A 17,560-nucleotide genomic window follows, 5' to 3' on the forward strand; every position below is an offset into this window, starting at 1 on the left:
TTGAAATAAACTGGGCTGTCACTCATTTCTATTGATTAGAATCAGTGCTGCTGAGCTCCTGTAATTCCATTTTAGGCCAAATGATTCTCCTCTACTCTGTGCTGAAAATTTTTGAAGATCTTGATTCAGATTCTATAATTTGACAGCTTCTTCTCCTTTACTGTGTACATCCCTTCTTTCTTGCTTCAGTCCCTTAATATCTTACACCTATCCCTGAAGATTGTGTTCTTGCCTTTCTTCAAAAGGATTCTCTCCAGTATGTCTAATGTCGCCCACTTGAGAGTGCAGTTGATTTTGGGGGAATATGGTTATTGGAGGAGGGCTTAATACTTAATGATGTGGGACTGTTGATGAAAATCTGTTGTCACTTTTTCATGTATTTAAAAACTTGCTGCCCTAATGTTTGCTTGATTTAAGGAGCCTTTCTATGCGATGCAAACTCCACTTTGAGCACTTACTACGTGTTCGAGGTTGCTCTGGACATATAATTTTTGATCACAAGAATGAGACGCTTTCCATAACAGTAAGTTATTTTATATTACTTCAGTTACTATAATACATAATGAATTACCTGTTTTAGTCTTAGATACTAGAAATGCATTGCAAATGATAGCATAAATTTTGTTTCCCTTTGCAAAAGGTGATACACTAAGTTGTAATGTTATATAAATATTCTGATCAAGTAATCAATTTAATCATATAAATGAGTTAGTTATGATTACAAATAGAAAATTGTGAACTATAGATGTGTAGAACTGTTAGGAGTGTTGTGCTTGAAATATGCAGCCATAGGAACCTCAGCAAGAAATTGCTGGATTTCTGTGTTTTGGTTAAGAAACTATGGAGACTGTCATGCACACCAGTTATGCTGCTTGGAAACCCCCTGCCCTTCCCATCTTGATTTGAACATCAATGATTCCAATCAGTAGGCCTCAGAAGAGATGACCAATGATTGTTTTAGGATAAGAATGCTGATGAAGTTATATAACTAACAAAACCAGTCATTGCAAAGGTTAAATTTAAGAGTGGGCATATTATATATGCAAAGTATGTAAAAGAACTTATGTAACAGTGATTCAGCAGAAAAAGGGTGTAAAAATGGCTGGATTTTGTCTGTTGAGTGGGGCACGTTGGAGGAGTTTCCAAAAGCCTCAGTGAAAAAGTGTCTGCTTAATCACAACAAACAGGTGTTGGATAAGTTTCTTTTGTCCCGTTTGGTGACATTAGCATGTTGTTGAAAACAAGCAAGGACAGAAAACATTGCCATTTTAAATGGTTGCTAGATTACAAGGAATAAATGTGGATTGGTCATCCAGTCTTTCAAAAGAACTCATTCCTGGATCATTGATAGGAAATTCAGCAGTGTTTGTGTGATTCTATAATGGCTCTAGTTGTTGTTTAAGCTACTTAATGCAGGTAAGCTTTGGTAGTTTTTTTTTCTGTGTGGCTTTGAACATACATCCCAAAAAGTTTTATCATTTATTGTTTACTTTTATTTCTGTGGCAGACTTCAGTTTTAGGGATTAAGGGGAAAAATGTGCAGTGGCAACATAAATACATGTCACAGTCCTAATTAGACAGGTGAAGCACATGTATCTGAAGAACTAATCTCAGTCCATAAAATATGAAGTCATTGCTTGGCTTTATCAGAATATATTTTTTTCATAGCTGGTGTCTCACATATCTCACAAAAGAGATCTGTATTTAGTCAAGGAATATAAGTTGCAAAAAGCAAACAATTGCCTGCAAAAAAAGATTCCATTTCAAAATAATCTTTATTTGCCTGCTTAACTTGTTAAAGGCAATGCAATTAGCAGGGCAAGAAAATGCCTGAGTTTCATCTTACAGAAGGAGTACCACAAGATGTCATCATAATCAATGTAACCAAATGGCTGTTCACAATGTTTCATGTATTCCATGTAAAGAATCCCTTCCTCATTTAAAATTCCTCTGTAAATCCATTACCTGCTTTTCTATTGTACCTGGTAACCATAGGATTTTACTGTTATGCAGACATTTATGTTGACATTTATTAAACACTGTGTAACAGCTAGTAGAAATAGAGATTTGAATAACAAAACTGTGACAGAGTCATTCAATCTGTCCAGTGTGTATGACTGTGATTGAAGAAATTGCAGTGATCCTAGAAATGTGTTACTAAATGGTTAGGGGTCATCCCATTCCAGAATGGAATGCAGTTGCAGTGAAGTGCAGAAAAGTGTTTTCAAGTGATCCCTGTTCATGTATAATGTGTTTGCTGTTAAAATTATGATTCTGTTAGTATGTCTTCGTCTCAGATTTAAAAATTGCTCCAATATTTTTATTTCAAGGTTCAGCCTCGAGAGGAAGAAAAAGCTGCCCGTAGTGATCTGAGATCATTATCAGGAGGTGAACGTTCCTTCTCCACAGTTTGTTTCATTCTTTCTCTGTGGAACATTTCTGAATCTCCTTTCAGATGCATGGATGAATTTGATGTCTACATGGTATAGTTTAAACTTAAACTATATCTTCCATTCTGATTTGTATAAATTAGTGAAATAGTTGGTTGTTACTTGTATTTGATTAAATTTAAAACCACTGTGGTTAACTGCAAATTATAAAAAGCCGCCAAACCAAAATCAAAATCCCCCAAAACAGAATTTGTTAGTGATCTTGTTCACTTTGTTTGGTGAGTTTTGAAGCTTATTGTTTCTGAAGTTGCTATCCAGAAATATGAGCCTTTCTGTTAATTTACGTGCTCAAACCATTGTTCAGCACAAAAATAATAAATCAGCTGCTACTGTGTTTGTCAGAGGTTGACTCTGCATATTGCTGGGACATTCTGGGCTTGACATGTGCTTTGATTTCAGCCAATTTTGAGATCAGTGTGGGTTTTTTTTCAGAGCAAATGTAGCAATTGGGTTCACTGTTGCTACTCATTTTATAGAAACTCATACTTAGCTGGGACCATGTTTCCAAGATGTTGGAATGCAGAATAATGAGCAATAAATACTAGTGTTGGTAAAACTGATAAATCATATTTTTGTGCCCAGCTTCCCTGGACAGGCCACTAACCCATTTTGAAATTTATTTTATTTTTTTAAAGATTTATTTCCTATTTATTAAATATGCAGGGTGTTATGAGTTTGAGAAAATATCTACTTCTGTGAGACAAAGATTTGATACTGCTTTATTTAATTTTGTCTCAGTGTCCCTTCCTCATCAATCATTTATTTACTAGGAATCACTTAGAGGGAACAAAGATAACACAGTTGCTATTGAAGAATTTTTAAAAGGAAAATATGCATCTAAAGTAGTGAAACAGTCGTTTTTCAGACAACTTTCAAATCTTAAAACCTCTTTTAAAAAGTTAGTTGTGCAGAAGTTTATCCATGTTTCCAGAAAAGGATGGATACTCAGAACTGTAGGCCTTGCCAAGAGCTTGCATGTCATCTGTTCTGTCCATTATTCCACACAATTTGTCTTTCCACCACAGTGCCAGTAAGGCAGCCTTACTGTCCACACTGTGCGTAGCCTTGGTGTAGTCACAGCGCCCCGCCTCATGAGGACTCCATGGTGTGTTCTTGTGGGAGATCTCTGCTTTCATGAGGAGCAGTGCACACCAGTAGAGCTTTGTTGGTCCCTCCTAGTAACAGCTTCCTATTGAACATCCTTTTCAGTAAGCCTAATGCATAAGGCTCCATTCAAAATGGTAATAATGATGACAACAATAATAATCCTAATAAAAACAAGCTCCATAATATCATAGGTTTCATGGAGCCCTTAAATCTTTTTGGGTGATTTTTCAGGCCGGATTTTACAGGAAACAGTATTCTGCTAAAGTATAGTTCATGTCATCATGCCAGTAAAGTAAGAAGTACATCAAAGTATGTACATACATCAAAGAAGATAGAAAAACACTACAATTAGATGAATGTGTGATTTTTCTGATAGAAGCTTTCCATTGCCCATGTATGCTTAGAAGTACAGTCTAAGAATTTCCCAGGCTATAATTTGTAGTGTTTAGATTTTTACCCTAATGTTTCTCCCGGTTTTCTTAGTTTTTATTAGTCTTATTTAGGTATTTTCTTTAGCCAGCCTTGACTGTATAGCAGTTAATTCTGGTAGGTTTTCTAGAATCATGCTTTCTAATGTATTTATTACTGTCAGTACTGCCACCTGACAAATCTTTTGTCTTTAGGATATGGTTAACAGAAGAATTGCCATCGACATGATTCTGGAGAGGGCTGATTTTCAGCGGTATCGACAGTTCATTCTGTTCACCCCCCTGAGCATGAGGTAATACTCCTGTGGTTTATCTCAGGATACAAGAATTGCAAGGGAGTTCTCTTGAAAGGAGTGTAAGTTGAAAAAGTTGAATGTGAGGAGAAAGAAACTTTGCTGTTTGTCTCAGAAGAACATAAAAAAATGAAGCAGTTCTGTGAATTTAAAGGGTTTTTTAACATAATGGTAATTCAGTGGGACTTGGATCAGTTTATCTGAAACAACAACTTTTAGAAATGTTTTATTTTGTCAAACAGGCTCTTCTTAGCTTAGCTTTGTATGTCCCTCTCTCCCAAAAATAGCAAAAGAAGGGATTTTTCTGTTAATGCTATACTACTTTAAAGGGGTTTGTCTTTTGAGTTGATTTCATTTTCTGGGTTTTAATGTTGCTGATCTAGAGAGTCATAGCTTACACTGTGTTTTAAATTTGTAATCTAGTGGTTCAAAATTCTTGCAAAATCTCTATATAAAACCCTGGTAGAGCCATTCCCAGTTTAAGGGGACAGTCATGTCCCTTGTGCAGCCAGCTCCTCTCTATTAACACAGTGGAACTAGTGAAGCCTGAGAGGGTGATTAAAGCAGTCTTCAAAAAGAAGTTGATTTATTTCTAATTGTCTTCCCTCACTATAGTATATAAAAAGTAGAGTAGTGGTATCTGTTGTTATTTCAGTGTAAATGCTTTTGTGGAGATTTTCTGAAACAAGTAAACAAACACACAGGATTTATTTTTGTATGGTTACTATTGAAAAAATTAGTAAAACAAGTTGTTTGAATTTGTTACATTGTTCCATGTTTCATGTTCAGCAAACATGAAATTTAGGAAAAATATGGGGGCAACTTCAGGAAAAATCCATTTAGGATAATCAGTGGAGAAGTCTGTGTGAATTTCTGTTTAGTAAATTAGCTCATTCTTAGTATGTTGGGATTGATTACATATGTGTATACTGTGTGCTACTTCAGTATCTGTAAGGCAAATCCTTACTTGTCGTCCATCATTTGTTCACTTGGAGGTTTTGGTAAAAGAACCTTTTCTCTAGTTAAGGCAGTCTAATTGTTAGAAATCACATGATTGAAATGAGTGCTTGTCTTTACCTCAAGATTTTATTCAACTCAGGCCCAGGATCACTTCAGTGAAGCCCAAACTTCATCTCGTGTTACTGTTTTTTAAAACTGTCAAAGAAAAAGGATGTAGTTATTTAAAGGAAAATATGTAATGTAAAGAATCAAATGGAAGTACTAAAATTCTTGGAGAAGAAACACTACTTAAATGATGCATCCTTTATTTTTAGTTCTCTGCCTACGAGTCCCCATATTCGAATCCTCCGCATGCCAGACCCTCCAAGAGACCAAAGAACACTGAATTTCCAAAATAGGAATGACGGAGATGAAGATCAATAAGTATCTCTGTATGAATATGGTATTATATTGAGGACAAATGTGTAATAATATATGTAAAATTATTGCTTCCTGATTCTTAAAAAGATGATAAATTGTTAGATACTCTCAGGAAGATATTTCTGTATTGTTATTAATTATTTTTTAAAGGATTACTGTGTGTGCACAGAAGAAGAATAAGCACAGTTTGGATGAGGAGAAAATTTTTAATGTTCTGTTGATATTTTTAGCTACCAACTGTAGAATTTTTTTATCTGTTGTTCTGATTTTTCTTCTGAAAATTTTGAAATATATTTTGTATAACTATGAAATAATATTTTAATAAACTGTTTGAACTGATACTTGTGGTAATGTTTTAGTGTCTCTACACAATTAAATTAGCATTTACAAGTTACAAATACTGTTTTCTTCCTAGCTATGCTTTATTTCTTAAATGTGTGGTAATTAATACATGCAGTAAAATGTGTTTCATTTATTTTCCAGTGAAACCACAGTAGCTGAATATGAGCAACTAGTGGAACTTACACTTTCATAAATAGAAAAGGGAAAATTTTATATGTAGTATATTATCTTGGTGGGAAAATAGTTCTTTCATTCCTTAATGAGTTTGAGTGTCTCATTCCTTAATGAGTTTGAGTGTCTTTGCACTTGAGCTTTCAAAACCTAGCAAGCTGTGTCTTTATAAACCTAGATTCTTAATTCCAGTGAACTGGTTCTCACACACTGTTGAGTTTCCGGGTACAGAATAAGTCTCTAAATATTAATTTTGTTATAATAAACTGAAGAGACACAAGTCTTTCCAAAGTATAGGAATGAAGTAGAATAAGAATTTTGGGAAATAATATATTAACTTTTCTACATCATTGTAGAGCTGTGTTTCGTTGGCTCTGCCTGCCCTCTCTCCCCTTCCATATTTCCCTGGGACCAGAGTACTTAAACTTGATTTGTTTAGATATTGCAAGCATTTGGGGATAAGAGGGAGAAAGAAGAACCAGATTTTTGGAAACTCACTCAAATTAACCTTTTTTTCTTCTCCTGTTCTTTTTTTTTCTCCAGGAACTTCAAATTTTTGGCAACTCTTCAAAAAACCCCCACTTTTTAGAGTTCAGCTGCATTTCTTTTTTGTTGCTGTTTTGGGGGATTTTTTGTTGTCGTTTAATGTTACGTGGCTACAAGAGCCATTGAGACTACTCAGAGAACGACATTCAGCAGTTTCTGCATTTTTTACTGAATAGCAGTTCCTCAATAAAACCTTATTGCAGCGTAAGTTTTAACCTGACTTTGTAGCGTAATTTGTTTTCAGTCGGAGCACAGTATTAAACTTGTAGGTTTCTTTAAAGTATGGAAGCTAGGTAAGACTTGAAGGACATACACCTTCCAGAATCATGGATCCATAAAAAATGCTGAGTTGTAAGGGACCCATCAGCCATGTTACGTTCCCCGCTGACTTCTGGCAAGTTGAAGTCCTGCATAAGGAGAAGGGAAGTTGAGCTGGAAGTGTCCCTTAGTTCCTCAGAGACCATTCCTCAGTGTCATCATCCTGGCTGGGAGGTCTGTAGTAGACTCCCAAGATGACATTGCATTATTTGTATGTCCCTTGATTCTTACTTAAGAGGCTTGCACCTGTGCCATTGCCAGCTGTAGGCTCCATACATTCCATCCCTGCCAGGACTTAGAGTGGCACCCTGGCCACTGCTGCCCTGCCCATCCCTCCTGAAGAGCCTGTAACCATCCAACAGGGCACTCCAATCACAGGACTAAGCCCACAGTTTCACTTATGCCAGTGATACCAAATCTCTGGGATTGGGCCTAAGACTTGAGATGGTCTTGTTCCTCATGCTGTGTGCATTGGTATAGAAACATTTCAGCTGTGGTGCTTTGCAGCCAAAAAACCTGAAGGAGATGGAGGGAATCCCATTAGTTTTCTCAAGTTCTTGCACACCATGCCATTGCTCCCCACTGGCAAGCCTGGTTTTGTCTCTTTCCTCCTTCCAAGCTGGTTTAAATTTCTCTCAATAAGCCCTGCTGGTTCCTGTGCTAGAGCTCTTTTTCCCCTCTGAGGTAGGTGCATCTCATCAGGTGTCAGTAGAGCAGGTGTTCAATAGATCATCCCATGGTATAAAAGAACTGATTTTTTTTTGCTTACACCAGCCTTGAGACCGTGTGTTGACCTGGTGGATCTGCCTATTCTTGTCAATATTCCATGTTATCAAAAGGACTGTGGAAATTGCTACGTGTGCTTCTGATTCTTCAGCCTCCAACCCAAGCCCTGAAGTCTCTTTTGATTGTCCTTGGAATTCTCTTTGTTTTTTCATCACTGCTGGCTTGAACAACCAATAGTGGATAGTAAACAGAGGGCCTTACTAGACTGGAGAGTTTTCCAGTAATTTCTCTTATCCATGCCCCTGGGAGCCAGCAGAATTCCCCATGAGTTGGGTCTGGTCTGCATATCAGGCCCTTCCTCACCTCCCTTCCCGTAGAGAGAGTTTCCTATTACTGCTGCCCTCCTTTTCCTGTTATCAGAGGAGGTTTTGATGCAGGAGGTGTTGCTTTAGGAGGCCCCTCTGTCCCAGTAGAATCTTTGCCCACCTCATCCTCTGGCCTTGTTCCACAGCCTCATACCTGTTGTAGAAGGTTTCAGTCCTGCTTGTTTTCAGGAGGAGGAGGAGGAACCTCCTCCCAATATGTGGAGTGACCTGCTACCAGCCTTCATCTTGAGCAGACCCTTGATTAAAACACCCTTGACAAATTACCCTGTAGGGTTCTGAGTCCACCTGCTGCTCCACTACAATGGAGGTTTGAGACTCCTGGGAGCCTTGATGCTGTGCCATCTCTGTAAATAACCTGTTTGCTGCTTGTTCACTCGAATGCCACATAGCCTGTTCCCTTCCTCCTGAAGCCCCCTCACCGGGCGACAGCTCCTCAACCACAGCACACCTCCAGCAAAAGAACTTTTTGTCAGCCCCAGCCTCTCAGAGAGGCATCAGGCACTCCTGTGCCCTACGCAGCCACCTCTGTCCTCAGCACGCCCCGCTGTCCAGAGGCCTCTGACACAGCCGTTCAGTGACCCAGCAGCTGCAGGGGAGTGAGCTCTGTGCTGTGTCATCCGTAACTGGGGAAGCTTCCACTGGTACACCGATACAGCTGGGGCTGAAGGGATCTTTTTGTGCTCTTCTTCACCAGGCACGGAGTCTGTTTGTCTCTCCTGGCAGACCTCGGGCAGCCCAGGGTAATGGGCAGACTCCTGGCAGCTGTGAGGAGGTTACTGACCAAGAGGACCAGGATTTTTGTTAATGTGCACACTGCAAGAGACAGACAGCGGTCATCGAGTGAAGTGGGGAGGTTCTGGCTGAGCAAAGCAGGAGGGATTGTTCATGATGAAGGTAAGAGGTATTTGGGCATGTTACACAGGCAGGCTGTAAAATCTCTGTCCTTGGAAGTTTTTGGAGTCTATTGAAGAGACTCCTGCATCTCCTTCAAGCAGGGAGCTGGGAAAGAGATCTTTCCAGCTGAAGGTCCTTGCCCATCTGAACAATTCTATAATTCCATAATTCAAGGTACTTACACCTTTAGGATTATGTGAAGGTACTAGGGCGTACCTTACAAAGTGCATGTTTGGCAAAACTTGTGTGGAACCAGGAGGCTGAGGGAGGCGATTCAACTGCTCTGCTGTTGTGCCATCCTGCCTGGAGTACTGCCCCCAGGTCTGGGGTGCTCAGCACTGGAAGAGCATGGACCTGTTGGAGCAGGATCAGAGGAGGCCACAAAGATGCTCAGAGGGCTGGAGAACCTCTGCTATGGGGACAAACTGAGAGTTTCATCTCTTGAGTCCAGAGAAGGCTCCAGAAACACATCATGGCATCTTCCAGTACTTAAAGGGGCTACAAGAGAACTGGAGGACTTTTTACAAGGGCCAGCAGTGACAGGACAAGGGAGAGTGGCTTTGAACTGACAGATGGTAGATTTAGATTAGATATTAGGAGTAAATTCTTTATTGTGAGAGTGATGAGGCACTGGAATAGGTTGTCCAAAGCAGTTGTGGACACCCCATCTCTGGAAGTGCTCAAGATCAGGCTGGATGGAGCCCTGGGCAACCTGTTTTAATGCAAGATGTGCCTGCAGGGGGTTAGAACTGAATCCTCTTTAAGGTCCCTTTCAACCCAAACAATTCTTTGATTCTAGGACATGATCATGAGCCTCATGTTGAGCTTGACTCGATTTTATGGTGAAACTGGGGTAGGTTTTAGACCCTTCTACAGTGTGGGATAAAATGGCATTGCATTATTTCCTCCTGATTCTCTTCAGTATCCAAAAAAAAAAAAAAAAAGGCAAAAGTGCAGAGGCAGAAAAGAGTAAAGCATTTATCTTCATTAGTCTTCTGTAATGAGTTGTGTGGAGAAAAGAGATTAAGGGAAATTAATGCATTCCTGCAGAGCTAACACTTCAGCTTTCTCCCAAGCTTTTATAGACTTACTTGAAATATTGGAGGAGGTGGCAACAATTCTGGTCTTTCATTCAAATTAGTACTTTGTATTTATTCTAATCTACCCCGGTACTTGATGAAGATGTGTTCTTGACTGTATAACTATTATAAGTGTATTTTCATGGTGGAGAATTAATTCTGAATGAACTATTACTGAAGCCCTTGCATTGATGCACTTATTTTTGCAGTGATCCTACTAAGGTCTCCAAACTATCATATTCTTGGTTCTTTAAATACAGAGTTTACTCTAGTGACTACCTAGAGGGAAGATTGCAGTGCTGATGTTACATTTTTGAGTTTGACTGTGTTTTTGAGTTGTTGGCCATTTTGGATGGCAGCGCATTGCTTAATGCTGCACTAAAGTAAATGGAGCCTGTCTAGCTACATAAATTCAATGTGCAGGGAAACACAGAATGAGAAATTGCTTCTCATGGATGTAAACCAGAGGCATAAAATCTGAGAAGTATTCAATGTGGGCATATCATTCTCAGAAGTATGCAATTTCTAGAAGGTGTATTTTAAGTTACGGCCAAACGCATGAAGTATACTTCTCCCTAATTTGCTGAGACTATTATGTGTATAATCTAAGTAAAATTCTAGTGTAGAAATTGTAGTAGTTGATGTTTCTGTGTTTGCTGTTTGTAATACAAAGTGTGTTCCAAATGACAGTATGGCTGTGGTTGTGGCAGCCATGGATTCTGTGAGCCCCCCCACAACAACTCTTAGCAAACTGTGTAACACTGCTTTTTGTTACTTGTTTTCTTTTCCCTTTAATTTTAAGATGACCTCTGCTTTTTAAATTTGAAAATACAGAGAATTATTTGGTTTGTGTCATTTTTATTGTTTGATTTTTAGCTATTAAAAGTACGGTCTTGTTTCTTCATAAGGTAAGGAAGAAATATCAAACATGCAATTGTAAGGTGTTCAGATTGCTTTTTTTTTTTTTTTTCTTTTTTCCTTTTAATCCAGCAAGCAACCAACTGTTTAAAGCACCAGGGAAATGGGGCATAGGGAGTTTTTTCATCTGCAGTTTGTGCAGTCTGACAGTTCTTCATTCTTTCCTAAGGCTGTGCAGAATTTGTCACAGGATAGAGAGAAACTTGATTAGTGCACATAGAATTGAAAAGGAAGTTGGTTCTCCTCACTATCCCTCCTTTATCATCATACTTCATGGGTAATTTATCAGTAGTGATTTTTAGCATCATGTCTGTTTATATTAAACGCAGAGTAGTTTAGTGTCAGATTGTAAGAGGGAAGTCTTTTACTTTAGGAGGGAAAAAACATTAAAAACCAGGTTTAGGCTGAGCAAATAAACTGTATTTCACTTATACAGCTTAAAAATCAGCACAGGTTTAGTAGGTGTGCTGGTAAATCTTAGCAGTAGCATCTTAGAGCATCAACAGCTGCTCCAGCCTGAAATACAAGAACTACAACTTTTGGTTTTGTACAATATGACTCTTGCAGTGAAAGAGTGTAAAGTAGTTTTTTTTCATGCTTCAATAATGAAATACGTATTTCCCAGTGTGCAGTGACAGATAATTAAAGAGATTGAACTTTTTCTTTTTTTATTACCATGCTGAAGACATGAAATAAGAATTAGGGGAAAAGGTCAAATGTTATAAATTTATTTTGGGACATATATATTGCAACCTCTGTGGAAGCTTTTGAAAATTCTGGCAAAGATCAATACACTTCCAATAAAACCTTTAAACTTGCAATAAAACAATATTTTAAACATTATATATATATATTTATATATATATTCTTAATTAAAGGGTTAATTTTAGCAGGATTTTCTTTTTTTTTTTTTTATATACTGCATTCCTCTGACATAGCTCTTTCCATATTGAAGGGATGCAAATGAGGTAAGAATTAAGGCAAACCTAAAAGGCATGCAAATGAAGTACATTTATATCCACTGACAATACAAGCACGTGTGGACCAGACTTGGGAGCCGAGAGGCTCTTCCCTTCTGTCTGTCCAGTACTACTTTACAGCAGAATGGTGACATGATTTATAATAAACAGTTAACATTACCATGGGAATTCAGTGTCACTAACATTACTCAGTCTAGGAGACACAGAGCTAGCATCAGTAAAACATGAACAATAAATAATATAATTCACTGCAGCACAGGCCTGCTGCACAGGATTCAGAGGAAGAGGGTTGTTATGAAATGACATTGCACACATCACGTTGTGGCAGTTTATTTTTATAATATATACTTTTAAAATTCTTTAGCAAATGACATTCTCATGCACACAAGTGTTTCAAACACAAGAAGCAAGTCCATTTATAGGTAGTCCAAGCAAATTTTTGTGTGTGTGGAAATAGCTGCAAACTGAATGGAACATTAAACTTCTGTGCAGTCTATGACGCATTGAACACAAGCTCATTTTTGAATGTCACACTGCAGGAGTAATACAATGGACGGATCACTCTTTGCAGCTTCTTTGAACTCATCCAGTGTGATCTGATCGTCTTTGTTCTTATCCATCTTACTGAAGATCTTGTCTACCCGTTGCTCAGGCGTCAGGCCATCCTCATTCATTTTCATCATTATCACAGTGCCCACCATTTTGTAGATGGCCTTTGGAAAGAAACCAAATGGAAAATTCAACATGAAATTCAATCTGATTTTTGATGTGATCAAATTCTGGAAATATGTTCTAACAATAAAATGATTGCAAGTTTCTCTAAAGATTAGTTTTTGATTTTTTTTTTGCTTTTCTTTCTTAGCATACAAAGTCCAGATACTTAAAACAAGGAACACTATATTTTACTTTCTTTAGATGTAGGTTTATTTTGATGGTTACATTTTGCATCCCAGAATGAATTTCTTTGGCTTCCTGTTTCACAATGTAAAACTCTTGTAACTTACTCTCTGTTCAGTTGAAATATTTCACATAAATTCTAAATAATTAGTTTTAGTAGTCACCACCCTTAAAAAGGTTTCTGTGTGTACATGTGGGCACAATCTGGTATTAACTACTGTGGCAAGTTGCCGGCAGATGACGAAGGTGGTAAACTTTATCCTTCCTCTTACAAGTTGTGGTCATCTTAAAGCCCATCTGTGAGAGCTCACTTAAAATTGCGTGTTGTTATCCCTGTAAATTTCTGTAATCATCTGAAGTTAATCTCCAGTGAGGCTTCAGCTACTTGAGCTACAGTTCAATAATTTCATGGGTGTCAAGTGACTGAGATAGGCTTTGTAAATCCTGTGCTGTTCTTGTGATTAATCCATTCATCAGGGGAAAAAAAATCTCAGGATATTTAAAAGCTTATATGCACATATGTAGTCTCTGCAATCCTCCAAGATTACATCTATTAACAAACATGTGAGTGTGCTTGTACCACTTGGGCACCAGTCAGTGCAGGACTGAAGTGTGGAATGTGCATTTAATGTACCGTACAGCCTCTGGTGAGCCTAAAATCTAAAGTCTGTGTGAACAAGGAATCAAATTTTATTAACATTGTGACATTTTGAGTGTCATATTGATCTCACCTCTATAATTTCCAGCATTTCCACTCTTGTAATTTTACCATCACCATCCAAGTCATACATGTTGAAGGCCCAGTTCAGCTTTTGCTCAAAACTGCCTCGTGAGGTGATGGACAGGGCGCAAATGAACTCTCTGAAGTCGATGGTCCCATCTCCGTTTTTATCAAAGGTTCGGAAGGCATGCTGGGCAAACTTAGAAGCATCTCCATATGGAAAGAACTGCAAAATAAAATAATATATAGAACTGTGTTAATGCAAAGGAGAGAGCTGTATACGTGACTGCAAAACACCAAAGTGAGGCATTTATGAAGAGTGGCTGATGAGCTTTGTGGGAAACTGAGGATCTGCAATGTATGGTTCCCTAACAGTTACACTGGAATGATTATTAAAAACCTATTTCTACAAAAATTGCTCAGGTTTCCACAAGCTGTAATACAAATATATATATATATATAATGCTACTTTAAAGCTAAATTAACTAGATGAATCTTAAAATGAAGTTGAGTGTAAATGGTAGATTGTGTGTAATAGTCTTTGACTATGAAATAAAGAAGCAAGGGTGCATTCTAAGAGAATTTTAAAGCCCTTGAAATGTTGCAACCAAGTATATGTGTGGGATTGTTGTTATATAACTTCATTTATTTAAAAAAAAATAATCCACATGTAGCATAAAAAGCCCACATGAACATATGTTCCATTCTGCAAAGCAGCGTTCAAGTACAGATTCAGTTAAACAGTGCAGTGCTTTTCATGTTTAATATCCCAATATCCTTCAGTGAACACTGCCATTGACTGTAGCTTGACAGAGTATTTTAAATGAATATAACATATAGGTTTTCAGATGATATATTTTCCCCTCAGGAAATGTATGGTTCAAGACATTTGAGCAGGTAGTTGTTATTTCTGTGGGCCAGACTCAAGAAAACACACCCCTATGGAAAGGGAGTTTTAAAGTGCTGAAGTGTTATTGCAGTGCAGGGACCATACACAAACAATGTTTGTTATTATATTCCCAGCACAATTTCATGGAGGTTTTCCTGCTCCTAAAATATAAACATGCATTACTCCCCATATGAGAGCCATCTTATTTTGTTCTTTTTAAAATTCCAATTCTTATGAAGTACTGCATTTATAATGTAAGCGTGAAGGAAAGTCTTCAGTGACAGCTGAAGTGAAATTGCATTTTACAATTTTCCATTTCCCCATCCAGAGCTGTGTCTTGCCTTAAAAATGCAAAACTTAAGAGCTCAGCCAGCTGCTTGCACTCTGTGGCCATGTGGATCATGTCAGGAGCCACTGCTGTGTTCCACAGGGGTCTCAACCTGAAAGCTTCCTTTCAACTTTCTGTTTTCTGTGAAAGAGCATTTGGTATTGTCTCCTCCTGAAAATGTAACTTCTGTGCCTGTACTCAACCCAAGCCCTATTTCTGTTTTGATAATCATAACTGATGGGGAGGTCGAGGTGCTGCTGCAGACCCTTCTGTACTTTCTGCTTTCTGGCCATTAAAAATTATCATGCCTGGGCTCATCAACAGATACAAAGATATTTGGGTTCCCTGATACAACTTAGGATTTCAGTGGCTGCAGTTACCAGACCTTGCTCAATTGTTCTTCTAGTGACAACCTCAACCTTTTATCAAAGCAAGGAAAGCTCCCTCCATGGAAAGGCTTCTTGGGCTCACAGCCTGGCATTCAGAGTCAGAACAAAATTTGCAAATGTTATCCAAAACCTAAATGTTATTTTCAGGTTCCTCATTGCTTCCTCTTGTCCATGACCCAGCCCCCCCTCCAATCCCTGTTCCAGCTCCAAATGTTAACATAGGTGATATTTAATTTTATGTGTATGTGTAGAATGTGCACTTCTCCAGTTCCCTGCTAAGATGTTAAGAAATGGCTCTCATGGCCTGCATTCCACTGTGAATTTCATGTCCCCCACCTTCTATTCTTGAGAGTTTGCTGGCTGTTCAAAGCTGAAAGGACAAATCTTTTGCTTTTTAAATCTGTGCTGATGACACTATCCTATGACACGTGTAACAAAACAAAACACTTCAAAATTTTAGTCTTTCCAAGTAGCTTTGCTCAGAGCTGACTGCTGCTGAGGATGCTGCCTGATCTCTGCTCCTGTGACTGTCTCTCTACAGTCTCTATAAAAGAAAGGTAAATACCCAGAGGGAACTGAGACTGTTCTTTTCACTGCCCAGAAAACCAAAATACAGAAATGGTGCAAACATACTGGTGAGACCAAAGAACAAAAAGTTCAACAGAAAAGCACCTACACAAAAGGTGAAGAAGTGTCAGACACCCAAAAACATTTAAGAGTCCAAGAACTAAGCGGGGAATTCGGTTGGGTCAGTGGCTGGAGATGCTGAAGACCATTTTTAAGTTGTTCTGGAACATGTATTTCAGTCTCCCACGGGAGCAGCATCAACAAGCTGTGCCTACCTCTTTGCTGGCCAAACCATTAGCCTCATGTAACAGTCGGGAAAACATCCTTCTAATTTTAAAGACCACGCTTTTTTTTTCTTTTTTTTAGGTGAAGAAGACAGTGGCACTGCTCAGCTAAGTCTTGGCCTTTACAGCATCATATGGAACTGTCACCTGTTTTATTTTTTTTTTCCTATTTGTATTCCTGTAGGGAGTAAATGCAATAAAATATCCTTTAGGGACTGAAGGCACTGTTCTCCAGTCTGTACCTGCTGATTTGTATTATTTTTAGCTCAGGACAACCCAAAAACATTGTCAGAACTTGTTTAAAAACCTATTTGATGATTTCCATTGGCCTGTTTTGAAACTGTTCATAAATAAGACATGAAGTAAAGAAAACTAAAACAATTACAGAGCAAAAGATGCCAGCTTTGGTAAAACATTTTTTGACTATTAAAACACAGTGAGGCCTTAGCAAAGTATAAAGGCACAGGCTTTAACTACTTTCAGAGCAGACTAAGCCAAGTGACAATGGGAGACAGGGATCTCTGAAAGACAAACACCAAGTTTTTGTCAGAGGGAATATGAGGAGGGTGGTTTAGTTTGCCTCTTGCATGAGCACAGAAAAATAATAAAGAAACATAACTGGGATTTTCAGATACAGCTTCAGCTTTCAGTGTTCCACGCAAAGCCTTGATCAATCTACAATTGAAAGCAACGAGTTCCCTTCTACTGCAACCTGCCACTAGAAAGGGCACTCCATGCAGCAGCATTGTCTCCTGATTTACCCTTTTTGTCCAAAAATCAAGACCAACAATACCAGCCAGTTCCATGGGTGACCCAAGACTGTTCATTCCTTTGTTTCTGCTTCTCTAGCCTCATCTAGTGAGAGGCCTCCCTGGTCTAGAGAAAGGTGTCCCTGCCCATGCCAGGAGGTTGGAACTAGATGATCTATAAGGCCCCTTTCAACCCAAACCATTCTAGGACTCATCTCTTGCTTGGTCTGTGTATTTTCCAACCAGTTAGATCAACATGCTGGGGTGTGAACAGTGTTATCTCTACAGCCAACTGCCAATTAAGAAAATAAAAAGGAAGATTTAAAAAAAATCCCTTAATCTGCTTCTAAATTTTGTATGAGGATTGTCTTACAGATTCTTAGCTCCCACTGTGTTTCTGGACACTTGTCTGGTGTTTCAGGGCATTCAATCAGTCCTGGAATCAGAACAGCTAGTGAATAACACCTACAAATTGTACCTAACTCTTGGGGAAACTGATCAAATACCTGGAAATATTTATCTGCTTGGCTGCAGCTGCTTTAGCCTCTTTGAAGCAATGCTGTTCACAGGCAACCCAGTGATCAATTCATTCAGATCATCTTTGGGAGGGAATTATTGCAAAAGCATGAAGCATATGCTAAAGCATATGGCTAAAATTTTAGCATGTGGCTAAAACAAAATTTTAGCATGGCTGAAGAAAAAGACCCTCAAAATTGAC

General features: G+C 38.4%; 2 protein-coding genes across 6 annotated transcripts in view; one reads left to right on the top strand and one right to left on the bottom strand.

Annotated features, from left to right (window-relative positions):
- SMC6 (structural maintenance of chromosomes 6) overlaps nt 1-11,113 on the top strand; it is a 39,895-nt gene extending 28,782 nt beyond the window's left edge. For 2 of the 4 annotated variants that reach the window (XM_038130809.1, XM_038130810.1), the window contains exons 24-27: nt 418-523; nt 2,331-2,483; nt 4,181-4,278; nt 5,553-5,997. In XM_038130809.1, coding sequence (XP_037986737.1) covers nt 418-523; nt 2,331-2,483; nt 4,181-4,278; nt 5,553-5,661 — 466 coding nt within the window. In that variant the 3' untranslated portion in view covers nt 5,662-5,997. Of the gene's footprint in view, nt 1-417; nt 524-2,330; nt 2,484-4,180; nt 4,279-5,552; nt 5,998-6,714 lie in introns of those variants that run through there. The other 2 variants (XR_005256194.1, XM_038130811.1) reach the window with 2 other exon arrangements.
- Nucleotides 10,962-17,560, bottom strand: part of VSNL1 (visinin like 1) — an 86,852-nt gene continuing 80,253 nt past the window's right edge. For both annotated transcript variants that reach the window (XM_038130812.1, XM_038130814.1), the window contains exons 3-4: nt 13,647-13,862; nt 10,962-12,731 (exon numbers count right to left, since the gene is read on the bottom strand). In XM_038130812.1, coding sequence (XP_037986740.1) covers nt 12,534-12,731; nt 13,647-13,862 — 414 coding nt within the window. In that variant the 3' untranslated portion in view covers nt 10,962-12,533. The remainder of the gene's footprint in view (nt 12,732-13,646; nt 13,863-17,560) is intronic.

This window comes from Motacilla alba, chromosome 3 (genome assembly GCF_015832195.1).
Source record: "Motacilla alba alba isolate MOTALB_02 chromosome 3, Motacilla_alba_V1.0_pri, whole genome shotgun sequence".
NCBI lineage: Eukaryota > Metazoa > Chordata > Aves > Passeriformes > Motacillidae > Motacilla > Motacilla alba.